The following is a 23,971-nucleotide window of genomic DNA, read 5'->3' on the forward strand; positions in this document are numbered from 1 at the left end:
TAGGCAATATACAGGAAAGCGTAATTTTTCAATGCTAAACTTACACTTCCTTAGACTTTGAGAATTTTTGTGGATCCAGAAACTGAGAAGTGAAAGCATGCGGAAAAATACGGACCCGTCATAAATGTATTATATTGTTAATAAGAGGAAGTGACAATGTTTTGTAATTTTGCTTTTTTTCCCACAAAGTGATGGAGAAGTAAGACTCTCTTCAGCGATAACACAAGAATGAAAAAACAACAACGTTTCACTTTAAACAATCATTTTATTAGCAGTCCCAAGAGGCAATGAAAAAAAAGAAAGAATAAAGGAACAGAAATTAAGATTACAGTCAAGACGGCGGGTCAATCGAAGTCAGTGAACATAAAGACGGAACAGAGGGCTGCACACACACACAGAGCACAAAGTCACGTCGTTATAAAAGGAACAAAGTGATAAATGAAGACCGAGTTTAACCTCACGGGTGGTATGTGTGTGTGTTGGCTGATCCCTCTGTTCCTCAGGAGAAATTCACCAGGACCGACCCCACATTCACACAATCGCACACCTCACATTCACGCAGACATATTGAGAAAAGAAAAAAAAAAGAAAGAGAAAAGCCACGTCTTCCTTTCCTCAGTAAAAGCCATGATTTTATATTTAGGCTATTTGTGACACAAACCAACCATCAACAAACCACAGCCGTTCAGGCAGGCCTTTAAAATCATTATTTTTCTATTAATTCTGTACAGATTATATATTTTATTTACACACTGAACAGCTTGTCAACTTCTCAGTGCGGAGGCAACCCAAAACTTTGCAAACATTCACTGGTGTTCACACGTCTGCTGCCGCTCTGTGCTCTGCCTGCTTTCATACAAACCCGGACATCAACGCCTTCGGTTAATATAAAGTCTGCAGCACTACTCGCCTTCAACAATCGCCCACCAAACAAACCGATCGGGAGCACGTTTCCCTTCACTGTGACGCTTAAAATAATGGATTCACACGCCTCATTCATTCCCCTTCAGTTTGTCTCTGGCTTTTCTCAGTGCTGCATAGACCTGGAAATAATGAGAGTTTCCTCTCATGACAGTCTCGAGAGACAGATGCTCGCCCCGGTGAGCGAAACTCAACTGACGCTGATTGAAACCAATCTGAATTTCCGATTACTGTAACGATTCAGCAGTCACAGAAATTACATGCACCTTTATTTTCAGTGCTTCCTGTTGGTAAGATCACATCAGACTCCAGTTTGAGTTGTTAATCTGGGGCTTAAAGTCAGATGCTCGCACCTGGAGACACAGTAGGAGATTTAAAAAACAAAACAAAACTGGGCAATGGGTCACTAATCCTCTCACATCTGGAAACACACACACACACACACACATTACGGATAATTGGAGCAGCATGGGAATGGAAGGGGAGGAAGGGGGTACTAAGGCCATGATTATAGTGGATGAGAGACAGAAAGAACGGCATTTATTCAATTCCCTATGTCCTTCACTGTAATGGGATTTAGTCATATAAAAAGTTTTTGCTATCCAAGTGTCATTCATGCACCCAAAACAGCCTTTCAGTGCTTTTAATACAGACATTACACCAACTACAGCCGGCATCCGCCTTCTCCGTCAGTCTGTTGCATACGTAATTGTTCATTTTTGTATGTACATTACTCTCCCTCATAAGTTATTTCGCTCCTGCTGCTGTGTAGCAGCAGATTTGAGGCAGAGTAAAGCTTTATTAACATCAGCTCCCCCCCCCCGTCTCTCTTTCTCTCACTCACACACAGATACACACTCGCACTGTCACGCACACATGTGATCTACCAGCTGGTCTCTGGTGCTCAGCTGACAGACAGCAAGGGGAGCTTTAGTTTATTAGGTTTAAAAAAAAAAAACAAAACAGGAAAGGGAAAAAAAGATCAAGCGCTTTCTTTCACATGGAAAGGTGACTGGGGTGGATCTGTGTGGTGGTGGTAGTGGTGGGGGCTCATACAGGTGAAGGTGGGAATTTGCGGCGGGGGGGCCTAGCTGAGGAGCTGGCGGATCTCCTTGTGCATGTGACACAGGAAGTCTACGTATGACGCTCCCCCGCTAGCGCTCTTGTCTTCGACCAGGAAGTGTCTGAATATCAGCTCGGCCCTGTCTTCCTGCTTCACCACCATCAGCTGCAAAATGACAGAGAAAGGTGTGTGAGAAAGAGGAGGCAGACTTGATACAAAATGTGCCCAGAAAAAATAAAATTAAATCAAGTATTGAGCATCCAGCTCACAATTATTGCAACAAGACAAACATAAAAGTGTATTTAAAAAAAAATCAAAGCATCTCCTAAAACTTACATCTTGAAATTAAAAACAAAATTAAGTCTGAGATTTTCCGTTTTAATATTCACTTAAACGTTTCATCAATTATCAAAAATAGTTGCCTTTTAATTCTTTGTTAATCTCCTAACTTTCCAATTAGGACCAAACACTAGGTTAGATACACGTATCGGGAAGTCTGCGTTACAGAAGAAGTTAGAAAAAGACATTTATCCACCTAAATAACTGGACTGACCCACCCAAAGCAGCAGACAGTGCACAAAAGAACTGAAGAAGAGAGTGCGCGCAGGGTGGAGTGAGTGGAGACAAGGGTTGGGAGTGATTTGTGACCAAAGGATAGCACAAAGAGCAAAAAGAAAGGTTTACGAGATGGTCTCCAGACAGTTCAGGTTGAGCATTTTGGAGACAAAGTTTGAGGCAAGGCTGTGATGGTTTTAACATGTGCAGAGGAAAGATGGTGAATATATTGGTGCTGCTGGGCAAGAAGAAAAGTGGAAGACCACAGAGGACATTAATGGATGCAGTAGAGGAGCTGCAGAGTGGTAGTGTGACAGAGGAGGATAACAGGGATAGGGTGAGATGGAGGCAGATGATCTGCTGTTGTGACCCATAAAGGGGGCAACTTGAAGAAGAAGATGAAAAATCTATTTCTCAACAGAGGTAGCATGCAAATTGTTTAAAGTGCACCTGTTGCACATTTTCTTATTTTCTGTCATATAGACATTGTTACAGTGGTGGATTCTCATTAACATGGCCAAAGTTTCCAATAATAAGGTCAGCAGATGTAAAAATAACTCCTGTTGACCAAAAGCTCAGGTTTCAAGCTGCCTTAAATTCTCAATTTAGACAGTTTGTTTTATGTTCTTGGACCTGAATGATGCCACAGAGATGATATCCTTAAACAGTCTTCTCAGTCACGCAGCACAGAAACTCCACTCAGCTGCTTTTCAAACCTTCTGTTTAGGAGCAGCAGCCAATCAGGGAAAAGCAGGCTTAAAAGGAGAGGAGTTAAAAATGGCCTGTGGGGTAGCACTAAGGGCCAGTATAAGCCAGTTAATGATTATTTTGAACTATGAATCATGCAAAGCTGCCCAAACCATAACAGGCTCCTTTTCAAAAACATTATGGGGTAAAAAAGGAAGAGAAAACTTGCCTTCATGTATCGTGATCGCTGTGCTCTGAAAGAATAAATGAGCTCTCTGAGAGCCTGAGAGATGGGGTTGTCAAGAACAGGCAGACTTGTCTGAAACAAAAAGCAGAAACATTTAGAAAATATATTATACTTTAAACCATTACAATACAGGAAACATCTGTAATATCACTATTATAAAACTGTTTATGTTGTGGTAAAATTCACATAAAACATTCAGGATGACTGATTTTGTTAGCCTTTCATTAGAACTCTCTTCAATACCATGTTTGAGTCGATCTGGCTGAAGCTCGGCGTGCCAAAGATGTTAAGCAGTAGCTCCTGCTGAACGCTGGCTCCTACCCACAGGAAAAGGTGGAGCCCAGTCTCCAGCAGGTAAACTCCTCCTTTCGACAACCTCTCCTCCGAGTCCCTCACTGCCACCGGCAACGAACCGGTTTCCAATTTCATCTGGAAGATGAACAAAAAAAATTAGATGCTACTGTCTGCTGGCACCTGCTGATCAGGTGGTAGATGTAGTTCAAGCTAGCTTACATTTTTCCAACAAACAGAAATAATTTGATTTGAATTGTATTTCTGGGGCTTTTTAACATATCACACACCACCAAGGATGCAGTGTTCAGCATCTTGCCAAGAAAACCTCGAAACTTTACATCCTGAGCCACAGCTACCTCAGAGTGGTCACATGTTACAGAATCTGGGTTTTTCTGATGATCTGAATCCTGTATTCATACAATATTTAGCCACAGACCTCACTAAAATTCTAATATTTAAACTAATGCTACCAGACAGATATCAAAGCCAATATAGTCAAAAATACAAAGCAAATTCACTGTGTGCTCTTTGAGAGCATCACTGTATTAATTTGTTTGCATCTGGCTTCATAACACAGGCTGTTGCACTGACCAAGTGAGCAGCATCAGAGTGGCCATATCATATATGAACTTATTTCTAGTGTTACCCCCAGTTTTAGACTTTCGTGGCCAAAAGCATCCAGCCGAGAACGTGAACAGATTAGATCTTTGGGGGCTTTTGTCTGCGGTCTCACCACTGGCAGCAGGCGGGGGTAGAAGAAGACGTGAGTCTCTGCAACATCCATGCAGCTGATCAGCTGTCTAAGGTAAGCTCGGTCATCCAATGAAACGTCGGCTCCAGGTAGCAGCACATCACTCTTCAGCACACAGTTCAGATATACTGGGAGCAACTTCATACACTCTGGGAGAATCAACTGGGGAACGAAGAAAACAAAACAAAAACCCACTGTCATCAATTCAAACGCCTAATGACGAGTAAATATGCTGAATCGGTTTATGAGAAAGGCAGATTTTTGTGGGTTTGATATGAAACGGATATAGATTATAGCGAGGATAGGGATCCATTTGATTCATTTGTATTTTAGCTTACATTATTCATTTGTTGTTTTATCCATAAAAAGCGTCATGAAAGCAGTGATTACAATCATCATCTTGTGTTTCGTTTGAGTGCATTGTAGTTTTTAAACATTCCATTCTGAGTCTCTCTGTGAACCGTGTGTGGCCTTGGTGGATGTGAAAGCTGACCTCCTGAGAGTATGCATGTGGATGCTTTCACAGTACCTGACCAGCAGATGAGGGACTAGCACAGTTCTTCCTGTAGCACGCCAGAATCTGAGCACACTGGTTCACAAGAGTTTCTCTCACTGCCTTAGTGGGGTTGCTGAGAACGCCACGGAAAGCTGGAAGAAACCAAAAACACACATGCTCATGTATCACCTGCTATGGTGCATTACACTGACATCTAAATGAAATCAACTGCAACCACTTTTCTCTCGGATATCTAACATTTACCGTCTTTGCTTTCGTTCAGTCAGTGAACTTAGAAAGTTGCACAGATGTTGATAACAGCAAGCTCTCAAGAGGAGCTACAGCTTACTACTGTTAGGCAATTTGCAGCTCCGCAGAAGCAGATCAGCACTGTTTGGTATTATTTTTAGAAAATGTTATTCATTCAATTCTCCACTCACACCTCGTTAGAGAACACTGGAGAGAGAGAGAGCATTTAAGCAGTTCACACTCCTCCACAGCACAACAAAAACTCACCGTATTTGGAGAAGTAGTTGATGATTGTGTCTGTCTCACAGTTGCGGTACAGGTCAGCCAGCTGAGAGCAGCAGTTCACGGCCATGTTGTGGATGCGGAGACGCCTCTGGCCGCTGCAGCTGGTGTACAGCACGGCACACTGCGAGGAAACAGATTTTATTAGAATGAACAGAGACACAAAACCTTTCATACTTCAGCAAAGCTGTGCGACTTACGTTGCCTCTTCTTGAAACCACTTAAACGTAACCACAATCACCAGTCCTCCACATGAAACAAGTATATTTGGCAACTTTCTATATTACCTTTATCTGAACATTCATTTCTAAACAGCTAGCCTCAGTCTTTCCTATCCTTGATCTAGAGGACAAGCCCTTGTTCTATTCTGCAGATCCACTTTGAGTTTGAGGGTGACGTTAACCAGTGCCACCTGTAGCAGGTGGAGAACTGGTTCAATGAGAGATCACCAAGGCAGCAGAACAGAACAAAGACTGCTGCCGACAGCTGCAGTGCATGACATTTATCCTGGAGTTCACTGAGATAACTCACAGGAGAGCAAGCGAACTGTACTCGCCCCTTTTTAAATAAAATATCTGCAGAGGAGAACTCTATCCATCTGAAATAAACACAATGTGATGCCAGATGCTTTACTAAATCATCGTTGCTGCCATTTGTAAGAACTTTAAACCCTTTGAAAAGCCTGGTTTGTTTACACTCTCCTTTGAGGATTTCGTTACAAGCATGCACACCTGCATGAGCGCCCCCGTCTCCTCGCTGAGCTTGTCATCGTGTTTGAACTCAACAGTGATGGCCTTGTCACAGTCGAGACCTGCCAGCTCCACATCTGTGGTGTTACTCATATAAAAGGAGCCGAAGAAGTCTGTTGCTCGAATGCCTGAGGGGAGGGAAATTAAAGTCAGCTGTTACATGCTACATCTATAGATTTTTTTGTTCGTTTTGAAGTGCCCAAGTCTCACCTGTGCTGGTTCGCACCCTCATAACAGCATCAAACCCAACTAGTTTCTGAACGTCTCGTCTGAGGTCGTTTAAGAATCGCTCCTGATCCGACTGAGCCTGCAATAAAGAAAGCACATAGTTATACAATCCAGCTGGTGGTGACTCAAAATGTTTTCTTCAAAGTGGCTGGATGCAGAACATTGAAACAAAACTCTCATGCTATCTATTGGAGTGAAACTGAAGGAGGAGCAGAATGACTTTTGCTCACCTGGAAGTAGGTGTATTTATAGACTGAACCTCCAGTGGAGACGGGAACCACAGCTAATGTGGCAACATCCACATACTGGTTGGGGAAGAGGAAAAGATCCACACAACAGCCCTGGGCTACACACTCCTTAGCCAGAGAGCTGTAGAAACCCACCTGAGGCTGAAATAGCGACTGTGGACGACAAGAAAGGAAAGCGAGTGAGTGCGAAATAACACAAGAAGTTGACCTGTTAGAATATAAAGTCATGTCTCATGCTTACCTTCTCCTTGTCTGTTCCAATCAGTTTCTTGTCTTCTCTGTTTTTTAGTTTTCCTGGGGCCTCCGCGATGGGCAAAGAGGTGTGAAACACAAACAGCTTCCCAGCACAGTCAGCAGCCTGTGGGAGAGGAGACACAGGTCATCAGACTGTGACTCAGATAAATGGCACTGGAGCTCCACCTGCTGCTTTTCTGTGTCAGAAGCTGTCATTAGGAAAACGTTTCAAAAAGTGCATAAGCTAAAGGGCTCCACAAAGCTGCAGTATAAGATAAACAGGGTTTATTTTGAACAGTGAACACAAAGGTACTCTAGAAGAGTCCAAAAATAAAAATATGGAACTGGAAATAAGTGTAACAGGCCCCTCTTTTAAGATCGATTTAGTCATTAAAAATTAAATATACACAAATGTTTTGTTTCAGAGCTGCCCATCGTTGTAGCTTTAACCCTCTGGGATCAACGTACGCGACGGTGCGTCCAAATCACATGACCAATTTAAGAAGACACAGCAACAAGATACAGTCTCCATTTCAACTTGTGTTGAAAGTACCGACTTCAAATTATATAGCAGTTTTTAAATTGTGTTGATAGACCACATAAAACCAGAATTATGATAAAAAATATACACAATGTTTTTTCCTGAATACTATCGTCGTGTTCACAGGTGGAAATTTTTTTTTTTAAAAAACTGCATTTCAGCGCTAGCAAGCACTCTCCAAAAAAAAAAAAAAAAAAAAAAAAAAAAAAAAAAAGAGGACAGACAAAAAACACCCTCTTGCTATTGGTGGAAAAAATGTACCATATCGACTTTTCAAAAAACTATATGGCCACATGTGGCATTTTTAGAAGTTTTAGCAATGACACAGCGAGCGAAAGAAACACGTCCTGCTTTCAGGCCTGTGGTGTTCTCCTGTCTTGTAGTGCAGCGGTCCCCAACCCCCGGGCCTCGGACCGGTACCGGTCAGTGAGTCGTTTGGTACCGAGCCGCGAGAGTTGAGGCTCAGGTGTGAAATGTATGGTTTTCAGGGTTTTTATCGGTTTTCAGCGTTATTTTGTTATCGTTTTTATCGTTAACTCGGTTTTCCTGGGTCTTTCACGTGTGTTATGAATAAATCTTCTTTTTTTCGGTACCGGTACTAGTTTTATTTTGTTGTATTTATCCGCGACACCTTAAAGGCCGGTCCGTGAAAATATTGTCGGGCATAAACCGGTCCGTGGCACAAAAAAGGTTGGGGACCGCTGTTGTAGTGGACAGAAAATAGCTTTTTTGGAGCGGCACAAATAAATTGTGTGCCTTGTTATTTGAAGCAGAATGTCTGTTTGTTCTGTAAAAATTATAAGAGGTTATATAAAACACGCCTGAGGCCTTGGCTGCATTTTTATGTAAATAGTTGCATATAATTTTGTTGTTTGCCAAAGTCGTGCATAGGTTTTTAAAATGTACAATTTATATTTGCATTTAAAGTTATTAAAATGATTAGATGAGATAACCTTTATTAGTCCCACAGAAGGGAAATTAGCTAAATATGTTTGTGGTTTTTACAGTAAAAAAATATAACTTTTTTCTACTTTTTGATCAATTGTGTTAATACAGTAAGTGAAAATGAAAATATAACTGTAAATTCAGACATGTGAGGTTGTGCTGAAAAGAATGATACCAAACAAGGCAAGGTAAACTGTTTTTAAAGGTGAAAGATAGAGGTCAAATCAAAAGCAGTCAAAAACAGCCAATTATACCCGGGACCCCAGAGGGTTAATATTTGGCAGCAAAAGCAAATTTCATTAAGGTTATTTATTATTTACATTAATAACATAAGCAGTTTGGTACCAAGTACTAAGTGAGAAAAAAATGGACATTTTAAAGGTTTTCAAAGTTTGAAAGTTAACTTTTATGTTCATCTTCAAGAAGTCTCTAAGATTTCTGGACCTGGACACAAAACACTACAAAACACAAAAGGCGTGTACCTTTAGTGCCTCCAGTCCCGCTTGGATGACGGGTCCAAACACAGTCTCCGTCTCCCTGGTGTCTGCAAACATCTCTGGGATCTGGTCCAGCAAACTGGAAAAACAAGCAGCAATTAATTAAATGAGATTAATGTGTCTGACCATCTGTCCATTCATGTATTTGTCCAAGTGTCAATGTCCACTTTATGGCTGCCCACCTCTCGATAACTTGTCTGCTTTCATTTACATTCACCAGGAACCCGTCAAGCAGGGGTACAAACATGTCTGACACGTCTGACACCACCATCATCTGGGGCTGGGCCAAGCTTGACTTGACGTTGTAGAAGTGCAAAACCTTGTTGTAGGTGACAAAACCCACTCGCACTGCAGATTCCACTTCGGGATTCTCCCTGAATCAAAAAATAAATAAATAAATGAATAAATACATAAATCAATCAATCAATACCACGTTCCCTGAGATGAGCTACAAATGTACCAGTACTTTTCTTCGTTCAGGTGTGTGCTTGAGTACCTGGGGAGGCAGTCTAGTAGGGTCTTGAGTTCCTGGCAGACAATGTTGACCATGCCGCTCTTCACAGCATTGTAGGACACATCAATAAGGAAGATGAAGGCTGGAGGCTGAGGGAGCTTGTTATTCTGTAAACAGACAAGCCATAAATAGATACACAGGTACGCTCAGGAAGTATTCGTTGTTTAATTGGATGTGGTCTCGGACTTTAGTACCAAGACTTAAAAAAACGAACAAACACAAAAATAAAGATAGAAAACCCAACATACAACATATATATTTTTTCAGATTCTTTCCACTTTACATGTCCTCAGTCCTAGCCTGATCAAGCATGTCACATCTGGAATCCCTGACTTGGGTTAAAGAAAACTAGAGCTGCCTTCTGATGGTGATCGTTATGCTTCACTCACATTTTTTGCTCAAAAATACTCTGATGTTTGCTTGGCTAATAAATCTAGTGCAGACTTTTTCTTTAGCCACTGCACATTTGGTGCAGCCAAGATAACAAAAAGAGAACCTCATACTTTATCAACAACATCTAACCAAATGAAGAAAATTTTCTAATGTATTTATCCAAATAATTACTAAATAATAACTAAAAAAACTAAATAGCAAAGCAAGTGTTAAAAGCTTCTATTAAGTCAATATGTTTCTAATCTTGTTAAATAAGTGGAATTATGATATTTACTAAGACAAGACTCATAATAGCTCCAGTTTCTTTGTTAATACCACCATATTAAAAAGGTAAATAACTGAAAATTCAAAATACGATACGCGCTATGATGGTATCAGTAAGTATCAGCCACTGTCACTGGTGATATATATTTTTTAAAGATCCCATCCCATTAATATCGTATCCACCAAGGCCCATTAATAATTTAATCATACTGAGATATAAAGACGTTTTAGTGAGAATTAATCACTTATTATTAAACCATAAAATTAATTTTAAAAAGTGATGATGGATACATGGTAAATAGTCAGCTGCAGACTTTTATGAGGTACTTTAACCTCCTAAGACCCGAACTCTTCCATGGCATGCATTTTTAATTTCTCTTTGATATTTGGGCATATGTAGAAACAAAGAATTACCAGATTTTTTTTTACCTGATTTTTGTTTCTGACAAAAATGAGATGCACATATGAGGATATCTGTTTAAAATTTCAATAGAACAGTGGCAGTATAATGTCCTCGTAAGTGGATATAAGGCCCTTGTAGAGCAAAATTTAGTATTTTGGTGTAGACAACCCAAAATGTGATGTCCACATATGTGGACGCCAGGTCCTAGGAGGTTAAAGCACGAAAACCCCACAGTAAGACTATTTTCCCCTCATGGAGCTTTCAATCGTGGGTCTTACCTTACAGTAGTCAACAGTCGCAAGGAATTCATAACTGCCCAGTGAAAGCTCTGGCCTGTCGTAGCAGTCCACCCTCTTACCGGTGTGGTCCAGATGCTGGAAGTAATGTGGAGGCACTGTGGGGGAAAAAGCAGAAATGATATCAGCGCACATCAGGGTACCATTTATAGTCTCTCAAACGCTGCATCTTTTCACATATCACTATGGACACATGTGCTCACCCTCTGTGACACAGCTGCAGAAACCACACTGGAAGCGGCGACCTCCCTCTATGAACTGCATGTACGGACACATGTAGGCCTTGCAACGGTTGCAGCGGATCGGACCGCTCTCGCCGTGGTCCACCACGAGTGGAGGGGGCTGAGGAGATATTCGCGAAAAGAGTAAGATGAAACTAAACTTCACCAGGATGAGAAAAAGGATTCAAACACCCTAATGTGGACAAAATTACTCAACGGAGACGCAATATGTACCAAACTGTTATCAGTTCAAAATAAATAAGTCATGCCTGCTTTTCCCTACAGTTGTTTTTCATACCCAGATGACGCAACATGAACGTCCAATCCACTGGATATAGATTACGCGTGATGACAGCATGAAACAGGGTCATGCAGCCACTCCCACCTTTGATTTGAAGAGATTATCCCACTGACATTACGTGTATCCATCTACTATCTACGTATTAGGCTTTTTCCTGAAAAATAATCTTTTATCAAATCTGGCTCCGAGTAATAACTGTTCCACTGTTGCAGCAGAAGACGCAGCTGCAGATACAGATGAGATGAAGACGATGAAATGCAAAAGAAGCTTGTTAATGGGACAAATAAACAATAGAATATAAATTTTCAAAGGCATTCAGCATTTTCAAAGATATATTTTTGCATTCAGAGCTCGTTTGCCTTTTAAAAAAATGAAAAATGTTCTTAGTTTAATCTCTAGGCAGAAGATTTTCTTCCTAATACTACATTTCCAAATGAGAAAAAAAACCCTGTCTAATCGTAACTTACAGAATTCACAACACAAAGGAGATATGAGAGAGTGCCAGAGCAAAGGAATCACTCACCTCATCAGGTGGCAGCGTGGCGAGGGGCTTGACGACAGCAGCCAATGGCACCTGAGACTGCTTTGCCATATCAGCTGTGCAAGGCATGTTGTAGGCTGTACAACGAATAAACCTGGGACTGGCATTCCCTAAACACAAGCACAGTTGCTCCATTATTATCAATGCTAAATGTAAAAATTATTTTCAAGAGTGAGTTTAGCGTTATCTTGTTAACTAGTTGGACAAATGAAGTGAACTCCAGGATAATTGTGGCTGAGAAAACCAGAGAGGACAAGAGAAGGAGAACCAACCTTGGTCTTGAACCTGGAAGTTGGTGGTGACCAGTGGTGGGGCTTGACCCCTGACCCCTGTGGTGAATGGCTCGGTAGTTTTAGCCTTGTCATCCTCTATTACCTGGATCTAATAAAGAGGGGGAGACAAAAAGTGGCCCATGTTCATACATGATCACAGCATCAATATAAGAAATTTATAGGACACACTATCCCCGAATCTCACAAAAATTAAAAGAGGCACATGAAAACCACTCATGCAGGAGAAGACTTGTATACAACTCCCCCACACAGAGATTTGCGGCACTAACACACAACTATACCATGTGATGATCAGTGGACACACAAAAAAAAAAAGTCAATTCATGCTGAAGCCATTCTGTCAGAATTTAAAAACAAAAAATTAAATCCCCAAAAGAACCAGGAAGGATTTATCAAGGCATGCCTTAAATGCAAGAGACTTGATGGTAAATCCAATCCAGGCTAGCATGCAGAGCATGGAAAAGGATTATAGGCGTTGTGTGGGTGTCTAAAGTTTACTTTGAAAGACAGAAGTTCTCTTAAGAACCAGCTGCCTCGAAATCTTGACCAAAAACACAAACAGTGAGGTGGGCAATGGTTATAAGACCTTGTGTACAGGCTGTTAATGTGTAATGTGATATTCTGAGTTTCACAAAAAGTTGCACTACATCTTAGTCATTTTTCCTGACAGTCTCTTGGACACAACTCAGATTTTAAGAGGAACAGCTTGAGACTTTAGAAAATGCATTTTGTTTCTTTATTGTTGCAAACTGGATGAAAAGATCCCACAAAAATCAGTCAGACAGGAAACCAGTACAGCTTCAAGGGTCATGGCTAAGAAAACTGTAAGGCACAGATGTGCCTCATCTTCACCATTCAGTTTTTGAATGAATTATACAAAGAATAACATGTTACTAAAGGAGCTCTAAAGGTCATGGTATGGAGCTAATACACTCACACTCAGCACAAATACATGAAATAATGATATGTTAAAGGATTAGCAGGATAAATGCACTGCTTTCACACCTAGTGTCCAGACACGAGAACGCTAACAATTAGGGCTGTGTGATATGACCAAAATCTCATATCCCGATATAAGACATCTATCGTCCCGATAACGATACAAATCACAAAGATTTAACATTTTCTGTAAATTCTGTGAATCTCGGGCAGCTCGACTTGCGTGAAGTGTTTCCAGCTGGGCGTCGTGTACCTGGAGTCGAGTGTTGTAACCGCTGCATGAAGCTATACATTTTTAGACATAAGTCGTAACGGCCGCCGTTTTCTTTGTGAGTATTTATTACACGGCGTGCTGCGGGGAAAAGCCTGTTCCAACGTTTGAGTCTAAGGTTTATTTTTTAGCACCTGACGGCTCTTTTTTGCTTCTCATCCGTAAACACTCTGCATACTCTTTCACGTGATTCAGTTTATTTTGAAAAGTCTCAACAGGATCTTGAGCTTTATTGTGAAAGGTTTATGTGGAAAATAAACAAGCGGACACGCGATGGTTTTATCGTCGTTGTTGCTAAAGACAAGGCATAAAAACAGGCGGTTGTCCGTCCGTAGTGTGGTTATATAAAATATAAGAGAAAGAGAGAACTTTAAGAAATTAATATAGCTGCTACAGTGACTATCAAAACGATGAGAAAATATTGCGTAAACAGTTTATTTTGCGACACCACGAAACAAACGATAGCTTAAATTGAAACGATAGACGTTTTTATATCATCATACGATATATATCGTTATATCGAACAGCCCTAGTAACAATCTTCTCATCCAGTTCTTAACAAGAAAGCACAAAGAAACATTTTCTACAATGTTAAACTTTCCCCTGAAATATTACGTCTGTGTTGTGTTTTGTTTGGGCTGTGACAATTTCATCTGGGCATTTCTGCTAAAAACATATCAGATATCGGCGTATCAAAATGTATCTGTGACACACAACAACTGGATCATAACATAAATTTTTAAAAAAACTGTCACGATCGCTAACTTTGAGGGAGTAGAGGAAAAAGACAGGAGGAGGAGGCTGTGGGTTACTGCAGTCAGGTACAAAGAAGATGATGAAGCAGAGGAAAAGGCACACAGGAAACTTACTGGGCTTGGGATAGCGTCTGGATCTATTCTATGTCTCGGTTTCTGCACAGCCGGCATGTCAGACGCTTGCTTTACATTCAAATGTTTGTCCAGCAAATTGTGCAAAACAAGTAAATACAAAGAGTAAAAGATAAAAAGGAGTGTGAGAGGAGAAAATTCAGCAAGACTGAGCTCAGCAGCAGGTAGCATTGCTTTTATGTAGACAGAAACACATCAGTATTATTGATTAGTTATTAGCAATATTGTAAGCTCAAGTGGAAATAAGTTTAAACTAACTAGTGGTAGCAAACATGCTTAGAATCTGAGGTTACATAGTTAAAAAAGGTTAGATTTCTTCCATTCTAGAGCTTTGCAGTATGAAAATAATAAATTTACAATGAAATCCAAATTTATGACCATGTTGAGTAAATACACATGCATTTATCACATTATTTACTAACTTGCCATCTTTTTTCTAGACCGAGAGAGATGCTGCCAGTGTAAAAATGGTCCCACTTCAAAAAAATTACTCTAGGGATAAACTGCTGAGAGATCTTTTAATTCTTATTACTGAACTAAACTCTGAATCTTTTATAATAAATTAAATTAGTCTAAATAACAGTTTAATTGTAAGGAGAACACATAATAACAGAATTATCACACAGCTCTAGGTGAAGCATGCAAAAATCATTCACACTCAGTGTCCACTTAGGCCTATAAAATCAAGTGCAATACCATCAGATTTTGCATAAATTCCACTTTTAAGGGAAATCTTTTATAGATTATATGAACATCATAGTTAAAAGTGATGTTATACTTAACTACGCTGTATTAATGTGTTAATATGCAACAATTCTGACACTGAGAAACTTGTTCCACCTTCCTTGCTAATGCTACTTTGGTAAAAGCGGCAATGTTTAAAGATAGTTTGGCAAAGAATTGAACTAAATTGCATCATAATATTCATTATTTTTGTTTACGATTCATCATGTGAAGAGATTTTTCCACACAACTTTTTAATTCAACCAGATGAAAGATAAAAGATAAGATCTAATAAGGAACAAAGACTAAAAATATGAAACTTAATTTCATAGGACTGTTGCTTGTGAAGTGTGGATCGGATATGTGTTGCTGGGCAGAACACAGAACCAAGAGTGAATTTTTTAGAAAAAAATAATCTAAAGCCATATGTGGGTCGAAATTTGCAAAGGCCCGGATGTAGCCTGGGCCATGAATTTGAGATGGCCTAGTTGTTACATTTATTTATTTCCCCTGAGGATTGAACATTAAGAAAGCCTCGCAATATAATGCAGCTCAGTACATCATTACAACCAAATACAGATTCTAAAAGTTGGAGATTTAAGAACTGGTGTTGTGTGGCAAACCAAAACAATTGAGAATTAAACAGTATATGTATTTGTGTCAGCTCACCGGGCTAGGAATGGCATCTGGGTCAAGTCTTTTCTGTGCAGGTGGAGCAGGAGCTGGTGCTCCATAGTTAGGTTGCCCAGGGTAAGGGCCTGAATACCCAGGCTGAGGGCCTCTCACCTGCCCAAAAGCACCTGCAGAAAACAGTAAAACAGCTGAGATACAAAGAAAACGAATGATAAGCCTCTTTGATTTTACTTTAACAGCCATCTCCTAACCATTCTGCTGAGGAGGGTATCCTGTCTGCATCCCAGGTTGAGATGGAGGCTGCTGTAGTGGCCCAGGAGGGCCTGCCGGGCCCTGGGGTCCTGGAGGCAGGTGATTGCTCTGAGCCATGGAAGTGGGAGGCATTTGAGGTCTAGGAGGATGGTGCCCTGAGTGATAGGGAGATGGCTGAGATGGAGGGGGTTGCTGTTGGGGTGGCATGGGACCTGGGTACTGGCAAGAGGGGGCTGAGATTAGAGGGGGGCCAGGAGGAGGAAAAGAACCAGGCTGAGAGCTAGGAGGGGGGCCTTGAGGTGGAAAGGAGCCTGGGGCAGAAGGCGGGGGGCCAGTGGCAAAGGAAGATTGACTGACAGGTGGAGGTGCTGAAGAGAAAGGGGGCTGGGGTGTAGGGAAGGACTGCTGTGCCTGGGACACTGGGGGAACAGGAGGTTGACTTTGTGGAGGCACCGGACCCGAGTAAGAGGATGGAGGTAAGGTTTGCTGAGGAGGAGGATGTGGAGGTACAGAAGAGGTGAACTGCTGCTGCTGCTGAGAGGTAGGGGGAAGAGAGGAATTGAATGGCTGTTGAGAAGAAGGCGGTGGGCCACTATAATATTGCTGAGGAGCTGCGGGGCCGCTGGGAGGTGGCGGCTGGGTGGGAGCAGAGGACACAGGGGGCGGGGCTTGGGTGTAGGAGGCCTGGGGTGCGGCCGAGTACCCAGTACTGACAGGAGGCTGTGAGCTGTGAGGTGGAGCTGAATAGAGAGTGAGAGACAATACAATCTTTAAATATCATACAGAGAATAAAAGACTGCATGCATTAAACTGAAAAACAAATCTATTCAAATTACCATATCCTGGCCCAGCAGCGGTTGGTGGTCCAGAGGTGATCTGCATCCCCGTCATCTGGTTGGTAACCTGCTGCATTGTGGATGGGGGTCCATAGTGTTGGAGATAAGAAGGGTGCGGCCCCGATAGATTCATAGCACCCTGGTTGTACGGCTGAGAGACAGCAGGTCTGAAAACACAAAGCTCTTTCAGTAGTTGATTGCACTATGAGACACTGATGTTAGCTTGCATTCTCCACTCTAATTCATCCCAAAGGTGTTCTATAAAGTAGAAGTGAGGAGTCTGTGGAGGCCAGTCAACAGGAAGGGGCCATTCCCAAACTGTTCCCACAGAGTTGGGAGCATGAAGTTGTTCAAAATGGCTTGATATGCCGAAGCATATTCTTTCACTGGAACTAAGGGGCCGAGCGACTCTGAAAAAAAACTGAAAAATAACTGCACACTATAATCCCCCCTTCACCAAACTTTACACTTGGTACAATGCACTCAGACAGGTACAGTTGTCCTGGCAACCGCCAAACCCAGACTCATCCACTGGATTACCAGAGAGACAGGTGTAATTCGTCAGTCCAGAAAACATGTCTCCTAGCATTTTTTACACTACTGCATCCGATGCTTTGTATCATGCTTTGTGATGTAATGCTAAGATACAACTGCTTGGACATGGAAACCCATTCAATGAAGCCCTCTATTCACTGTTCTTGAGCTAATCTGAAGGCCACATAAAGATTGGAGTCTGGAGTGACAGACTCTGCAGAAAGTTAACAACCTCTGCACACTATGTACCTCACCTTCTCTACCGTTTAACCTTTGAATATTTACAAATGTCATACCCATGTGAGTTGTGAAGATATGCTGTGCAGTGTCCTCTCCCTGAGCTGTGACTCTGCGTGCACACAGAGAAGGTCAGGGCTGACTGACACAGCTTCTTCTATCAATTAAACAGTTTAAGATGGCCATGTTTTAAATAAAATATAAACTTTCAGTCTGTATACTCAAATTTACTGTAACCGAACTAACACACTGATTAGGACAACCTGATTACAAAATTGTCCATGTTTTTACAAGGAATGCAACTTTTTAGCTTAGCATTAGCGTATCTTGGAACAAATCCAATCAGGATAACAATATCCTAGCATGACAAGCTCACCAGGTTCCTCAACAGCACCTGTCCTAATCCAGCCTTTTAAACAGCAGATAAACACAAAAAGAAATGCAGAGTATTGGCAACCAAGGGACCTCCTGCTTTCTTAAATTTCAGTTTCTGTGCAGTTTGTCGAGTGCCTTAACACATCACTGTTTCTAAAAATGTGCTTTGGTTGGTTTGTAGTCTACATGTCACTCCTGTTAGGAAAGCACCAGATTTTGACAGTCTCAGTACTAGTGTCTGGGGTGTTATAATGGATTCTGTCAACTGCTTCAATGAACTTGTACAGCAAAGGCGAAAACAAATTACCTGGGTGGTGCCTGTGTAGGAGGTGGGGGTCCATTCTGCATGCTCCCTTGACTCTGACTGTACTGATTGTACTGCTGAGGTGCTGAGACAGGCGGAGGTCCAGAGGTAGGAGGACCCCTGACAGGACCTGAAACGCAAGAGCCAAATAATTACTACATATAGTGACAAAAAGCAACTTCTCTACCAAATAATCGTGACTCCACTCTGGTATGAACCTCACTATGTTGAGATAACTGAGGTAACACTATTATAAGCCAAACATATTTTCCCTCGTAGGTTTGCACAGATAGAAAACCAAGATAACAAATGCTGTGTTTGAGGAGTATCAACCAGATTTTTAAGACAAGTTCATACAGGAACTTTGTTTTCACCATTCAGACTGTAAATCTTACCCTAATAGTTTGTTTAAAGGGAACCTATTATGCCAAATATCTATTGTTGCAAAGGTGGATGCTCATAACAAACATGACCAAATATCAAGTCAACATATGTACGACTAAGTCCAACAATTAGTTTTAGACATTTTTTCTACTCTTACGTACAATGTCAACAAGAGAGGGGATATTTCTAATATGGTCATCTGAGATGCAGAGCTCTAGTTTTGAGTGCAGAAACCCCCTCCCCACCTGCTGTTAAAACCTTCTGTGTGCAAAAGGCAGCGAATCAAAAGCAAAAGAAGTAATGACCAGTGGATTCAAAGACTAAATTTATGTCTCTCACATAACAGAGATATAATTTATATTTCTGGCCTAGGGCTGGGCCATATCATACCGTTCACAGTAATACCGTTATAATGTTGGGCAACGATAAGAAAATGAAATATCGCAATAGAATATGGGTAGAACGCGCATGCGCAGTGCCTTTGTTTTCATACGCACATGGTGGAAAAAGCATGGCGGCGACGGAGAATGAGAAGGGTGAAAGCGGATCGTTGAATGAAACGGATGAACCACAATTGGTTTGTAAAAATGCTACAACTTCAGTGGTGTGGAACTGGTTTAGCTTTTCGTCCGTCAGATACACAACAAAGCACTATTTTTGGTAGAGCATGCTAGCGGGTCGTCGTTATTACCGTGTTTTTTTGAAAATACGGCACACTTAAAATCAATCCTTTGATTTTTCTGAAAATCGACAGTGCCCCTTATAATCCCGTGCGCCTTATGTATGAATTCTGGTTGTGTTTACTGACCTCGAAACGATTTTATGTGGTACACGGCGCTCGAAAATCTGTCAAACGTTTTAGTACGACTTTGCTAAGCTACGAACCCGCACCGCTTGATGGATTGTCTGAGCATTACGGCTATCGTAGGCAGGAGCCTCGCGGAGTGATACGTACTGTGCTTCAACATAATATTACCGTATTGTGTGTGTATAACCTCTTTTAAAGTGTTGTGGATATTATATATGGTTATGCTGAGGATATGTCGGACAATTTCCACTGGAAATGTCTTTTGGTTAAACTGTCAGCAAGGAATTTGCATTTTCACTGTTAAATTTTTATATAGCTTTAATGCACATAAAAAACAGCTGCTTGTTTAAGTGAAAATACATTGATGGGGTTTTTTTTTGCGCTAATAAAGTTGTGGAGTTGTAAAGTATTTTGTCTAGTGTCAATTATATCGTCAGTTATATCGTTATCGCAAATTTTCAAATGTATATTGTGATAAATATTTTTGGTCATATCGCCCTGCTCTATTCCGGCCTACACAAAGGTTAGTGTGTAGTCGGCTGCTGTACTTGAACATCACTGGCATTAGTCTCAGAAAGATGTTCAATTATATGCTGAGAAAAATGACACAGCAGGAAGAATAATACCTGCAGGTACAGAGAGGACTTGATGATTGCAGGGCATATGAAGTGTGAAATGAGTGAGAAACAGAGGTGAGCTGGTTACCTAGGTCAAGAGGAGAGGGGAGGTCAGAGACTGGGTTGGCTGCCAAAGCCTTAGAGGGAAAGCTTGTGAAAGGAGAGTAACCTGAAATAGAAGAAAAGAGGGGAAGGAGGCAAATACAAGAAGATGAAGAGAAGTGCATGAAGCAAAATGAAGGAAGGAGAGGGCAGCTGAGAATCAGATTAGTATGCACAGGTGCTGTGCTTTGCTCACACATACATGATCACTCACATGGCAGGAGGCATGTAGGACACTCCAAGGTTATATCCCTCTGAATGCTTAAAGTACAGCCTACCTGAAATGCTGGATGTCTCACTCATGCACACATTTTTTAACAAACTGCACTTTACCTTGCGGTGGAGCCCCAGGCTGATAGGCTGACGCAGGGCCATTGTAGGGTGCGTAGGGTGCTGGATAGCTCCCATCCAGGGGAGCGTAGCCAGGCTGGCCATAACCAGGCTGGGGCTGGCCATATGGAGAGGCCATTGGCGTGTGCTGGTTTACATTCATCCTCAGTTCATCCCTAAATCTGGATGAAATTGTGAAATAACAATACAGTTAGTTACTTAGATGTCATAATTAAGGATTAAACTTGTTTAGCCTGTTTTCTGTGTGTGAACAATAATACAACCAGGGCACCTGTAGTGTGAAAGCCCCTGAAATAAGGACAGTACTGATAAAGGCTGCTGTGAAGGTATTGTGTTTCTCTGAAACAAAGACACAGACTCTTTCAAGGAGCAGAGGGAATCTGTCCACAGCAGTGCTTGCACATACTGTTATAACATTTACTTACAACTGTCCTGTTTAAGAAAAAGTTTTTTCCAAAGCAGTTTAACCAGTAAGTCTAACTAAAATAACAAGCAAGATCTTAACACCTACATAAAACATAATGGATCCCAAATGAAGTTTTTGGCACCAAGCACCTGAACTAAAAAACAGGCAAACTGACACAGAAAAGCTTTGCCCCACAGGACTCTAAACTCTGTAACGGTCTACAGTCTGACATAAATCGCACTGACTTATGACATTAACATTTCCTGGTTCAGTGACAACACCTTTATTGGCTTTTTATGTTTGACTTGGCCACACCCTCAGCCTTTTGAGTTTTTACACAATGTGCTACAAAAATTAAATAACATTAAATAAAAAGATTAAAACCAAAAGAAAGTAAACAAACATTAATATCAAACACTTATTGCTAAAAAGACACAAAATGCAAAATTATTATGCAACTCTTTGGCAGCTGTGAAAGTGGTATTAAAGATAGTATCAGATAATACCTGAGTATAGGTTTTACAAGTTATTATAGAGAAAGTGTATTGTAGACAACTAAAAGGATAAAAAAACTAGTTATGACTACTTATATCTTAAGTTTCTTGTGAAAGTAGCTTAAGAGCTAAAGACTGTATAGTTAGAAAACTAAAATAACCATCTAAGAAATGGGTTTTAGACGTTGTCAAGCTGGTTAAATAAGCTAATTAAATGCATACAAGCAACTTTTCATGCTGTCTGCATGACAGAAAGTCAGTGTTGTCTTGCCATGACTTTTCTAAACAACTTATAAAATCTAATACTTAAAGTGATGAAAACCACACTAAAAACCAAATGCTGAATTAGGAAAACCAACTTTATGAGCATAACACATGTCAACTTCAACCCTGCTAACAGATGTGGGTGAGTGGTGTTTTTATTCACTTTGTTTCTGGACACAGGCCTAAAATATAAAACATGAGTGATCAGTATCGTCTGACAGACAAACACGAGCTAAACGAGCGGGGCCATTGAATAATTCAGCAGTGCAGGTGCCACAGCGAGAAACACAATCGCTGGAACCGTAACTGTTCTTTTACTACGTCGGGCCTACCGAGTGACCCACATCTGTTCTAAGGTGCACTGCTAAAGGTTTGGGCTAATAATTTTATCCAAACATCGGAGAACTTTTTAAAACTCACACAGAAACAGGGTGTTTGAGAATAAAAAACAAGTGCCAGGTAGGGAAAAGACTGTTTTGTAGGAGCAAAGTGTGAAATCTGGCGAGTAGTAATGCCGCCGCATTACAATTAGCTCGCTAGCAATGCTAACATTAGCCGGACAACATGTCAACCAAGAGCCAAAAACAACTTGCCTCTCTTATTATACAAGTAACTGTTCTGACTCTAAGTAGGGGTCAAAGCAGGACACGTTCCTTATTTAACCAGACTCCAGCTACCCCAGCATGCTAACGTTAGCAACCACACAGCCTGAATCATGACAGCACATCAGCTGTGACCAAATGCTAAGTTAGCTCGTAATCTCCTAGCTTTTCCTCAGAGCGGTGCTAGCAGTGCCTTAGCATTAGCCAAGCATTAGCAAACGTAGCGAAATCCAAGATCCCCAGCGAAGCCGGGCGGGAATGGCAAAAAAGAAACCGTATCAAAACCTAAACCTACCTCCAAAGTGATGTAAATAGTAAGGCTGTCCTAGATTTGATGCAAACTCTGAAGCCCGGTGGTCGACAAACTGAGACGCCGATGTCGTACCGGGGTGTTCACTAATCCCTTCTCTGTATCAGAAGCGGACATTCAGCGGAACTGCTGCAGCGCTGTGCCACGTCCACATCCGGACTCCGCAAAGTGACTTCCTCCGAGAGAGCGCAGCAGTGGTTGCTGGAAGCTGTTCAGGTTGCTCTGTGAGAGTTTTGGTTTCATTGTAAGAATTGGGGTTTGTTTTTTCACCTTCTCTTCGGGAATTTGACAAGGCAGCGGTGTAATTGATATACGGTATCGGCAGCCAACTATTTAACATGTAAAATGGGAGTCTTTTTAATCAAAGCATTGATAGTTATTAATAAAAGTTATTAAACAGAGTCACTTTTGAGCAGTTTTGTTCAGATAAAGTCAGATCAGAGGGAACTTGAGATGTCACAGCAGTATACATACAACATACAATAAATCCAATACAGAAATAGAGATATAACAGAGAAAAAGAAATAAAGATATCAATATAAATATAGAAAGACATAAGTACTAATATACATGATTTCCAGAATTCTGTCACTGACCATCTCCTCCAAGATGGTGAGTTTCATGCCGGCAACTGACTTAACCTTCCTGAGGAGTTTATTCAGTCTCAATTTTACAATAAAAAATTGTATGTAATGGCAAAACATTTTAAAATAGAAATGTATATTTAGGTTTAAATTTAGTCCCTTTTCATTTTCATTTACATGTTTCCACCTGAAAATGAAATTTGTCCTCAGGACCCGCAACATACATGATAATATCTTATCATTAAGAATAACTGAATTTTCATTACAATAATACCAATAAATAAATAAAATAAAATAAAATGAAGTTTTACCCCATGGGGTAACAGGTTTGTGGCATCTGGCATATGGAAAATCTTTAAACTAGTGTCGAAAACCCTTTCGATATAGACGCTGTATTATGGAACTATAGCACCTATATTATGTGCTAACATAGGTGCTGCAAAAGAGTTGCAATGCAAAATGTTGCACTGAAAACGAGTTTCGGAATCTATTTATATTTTTCCTCTTTGGTGGAATAACTATTTTACCTACTTAGAAAGTAAAAGTAGCTATAAATGTACATAGTAATGGTATTGTTGTATCCTTAGGAGCTCTGCCTTCTGTCTTTTTTCAGTGCTAACAAGTCCAAACCATATAATGTAGCAGGTTTCACTACCATCTTGTAAACCTTCCATTTCCTTCTTGCCAAGAGCCACTGTACTCCTTGTACAAGTCTGAAGCTTGGATACATCAGGAATGCCATTTGGTGTAAATCATCATTGCTGTGGTACAGCCAGTAAATAAAATAAAATAAATAAATAGATAAAGAAAATGTAATACGACAAACCCCCAATCCATCAGTTTTT

At 40.8% G+C, this 23,971-nt stretch overlaps 1 protein-coding gene across 4 annotated transcripts; it reads right to left on the reverse strand.

Annotated features, from left to right (window-relative positions):
• Positions 1-245: 245 nt before the first annotated feature.
• Positions 246-22,673, reverse strand: sec24c (SEC24 homolog C, COPII coat complex component). 4 transcript variants are annotated; one of them, XM_063482769.1, is made up of 25 exons: positions 22,528-22,673; positions 20,449-20,627; positions 20,102-20,182; positions 18,208-18,334; positions 16,755-16,921; positions 15,918-16,658; positions 15,703-15,833; positions 14,293-14,361; positions 12,193-12,301; positions 11,903-12,030; positions 11,061-11,199; positions 10,840-10,955; positions 9,484-9,608; positions 9,170-9,361; positions 8,973-9,066; positions 7,012-7,128; positions 6,753-6,923; positions 6,505-6,601; positions 6,277-6,422; positions 5,531-5,669; positions 5,048-5,166; positions 4,501-4,680; positions 3,717-3,902; positions 3,456-3,545; positions 246-2,149 (listed from the first exon to the last, which is right to left on the reverse strand). In XM_063482769.1, exons 2-25 carry the CDS (start codon positions 20,606-20,608, stop codon positions 2,009-2,011), a joined length of 3,765 nt encoding a protein of 1,254 aa, XP_063338839.1. In that variant the 5' UTR covers positions 20,609-20,627; positions 22,528-22,673; the 3' UTR covers positions 246-2,008. The 4 variants fall into 4 exon arrangements, with proteins under 4 accessions (XP_063338839.1, XP_063338841.1, XP_063338840.1 ...); XM_063482771.1 differs by lacking the exon at positions 20,102-20,182; XM_063482770.1 differs by lacking the exon at positions 14,293-14,361.
• Between the last annotated feature and the right edge of the window lie 1,298 nt (positions 22,674-23,971).

Source organism: Pelmatolapia mariae, linkage group LG8 (assembly GCF_036321145.2).
Source record: "Pelmatolapia mariae isolate MD_Pm_ZW linkage group LG8, Pm_UMD_F_2, whole genome shotgun sequence".
Taxonomy (NCBI): Eukaryota; Metazoa; Chordata; class Actinopteri; order Cichliformes; family Cichlidae; genus Pelmatolapia; species Pelmatolapia mariae.

Excerpts from the sequence above, each read along its gene's own strand:
- sec24c (XM_063482769.1), bottom strand. The coding sequence starts at position 20,608 with ATGAATGTAAACCAGCACACGCCAATGGCCTCTCCATATGGCCAGCCC. Across the intron at positions 15,834-15,917 it reads ATACCCTCCTCAGCAGAATG|GTGCTTTTGGGCAGGTGAGA; the intron begins GTTAGGAGATGG and ends TGTTTTCTGCAG. Across the intron at positions 3,546-3,716 it reads GCCAGATCGACTCAAACATG|ACAAGTCTGCCTGTTCTTGA; the intron begins GTATTGAAGAGA and ends TTTTTGTTTCAG.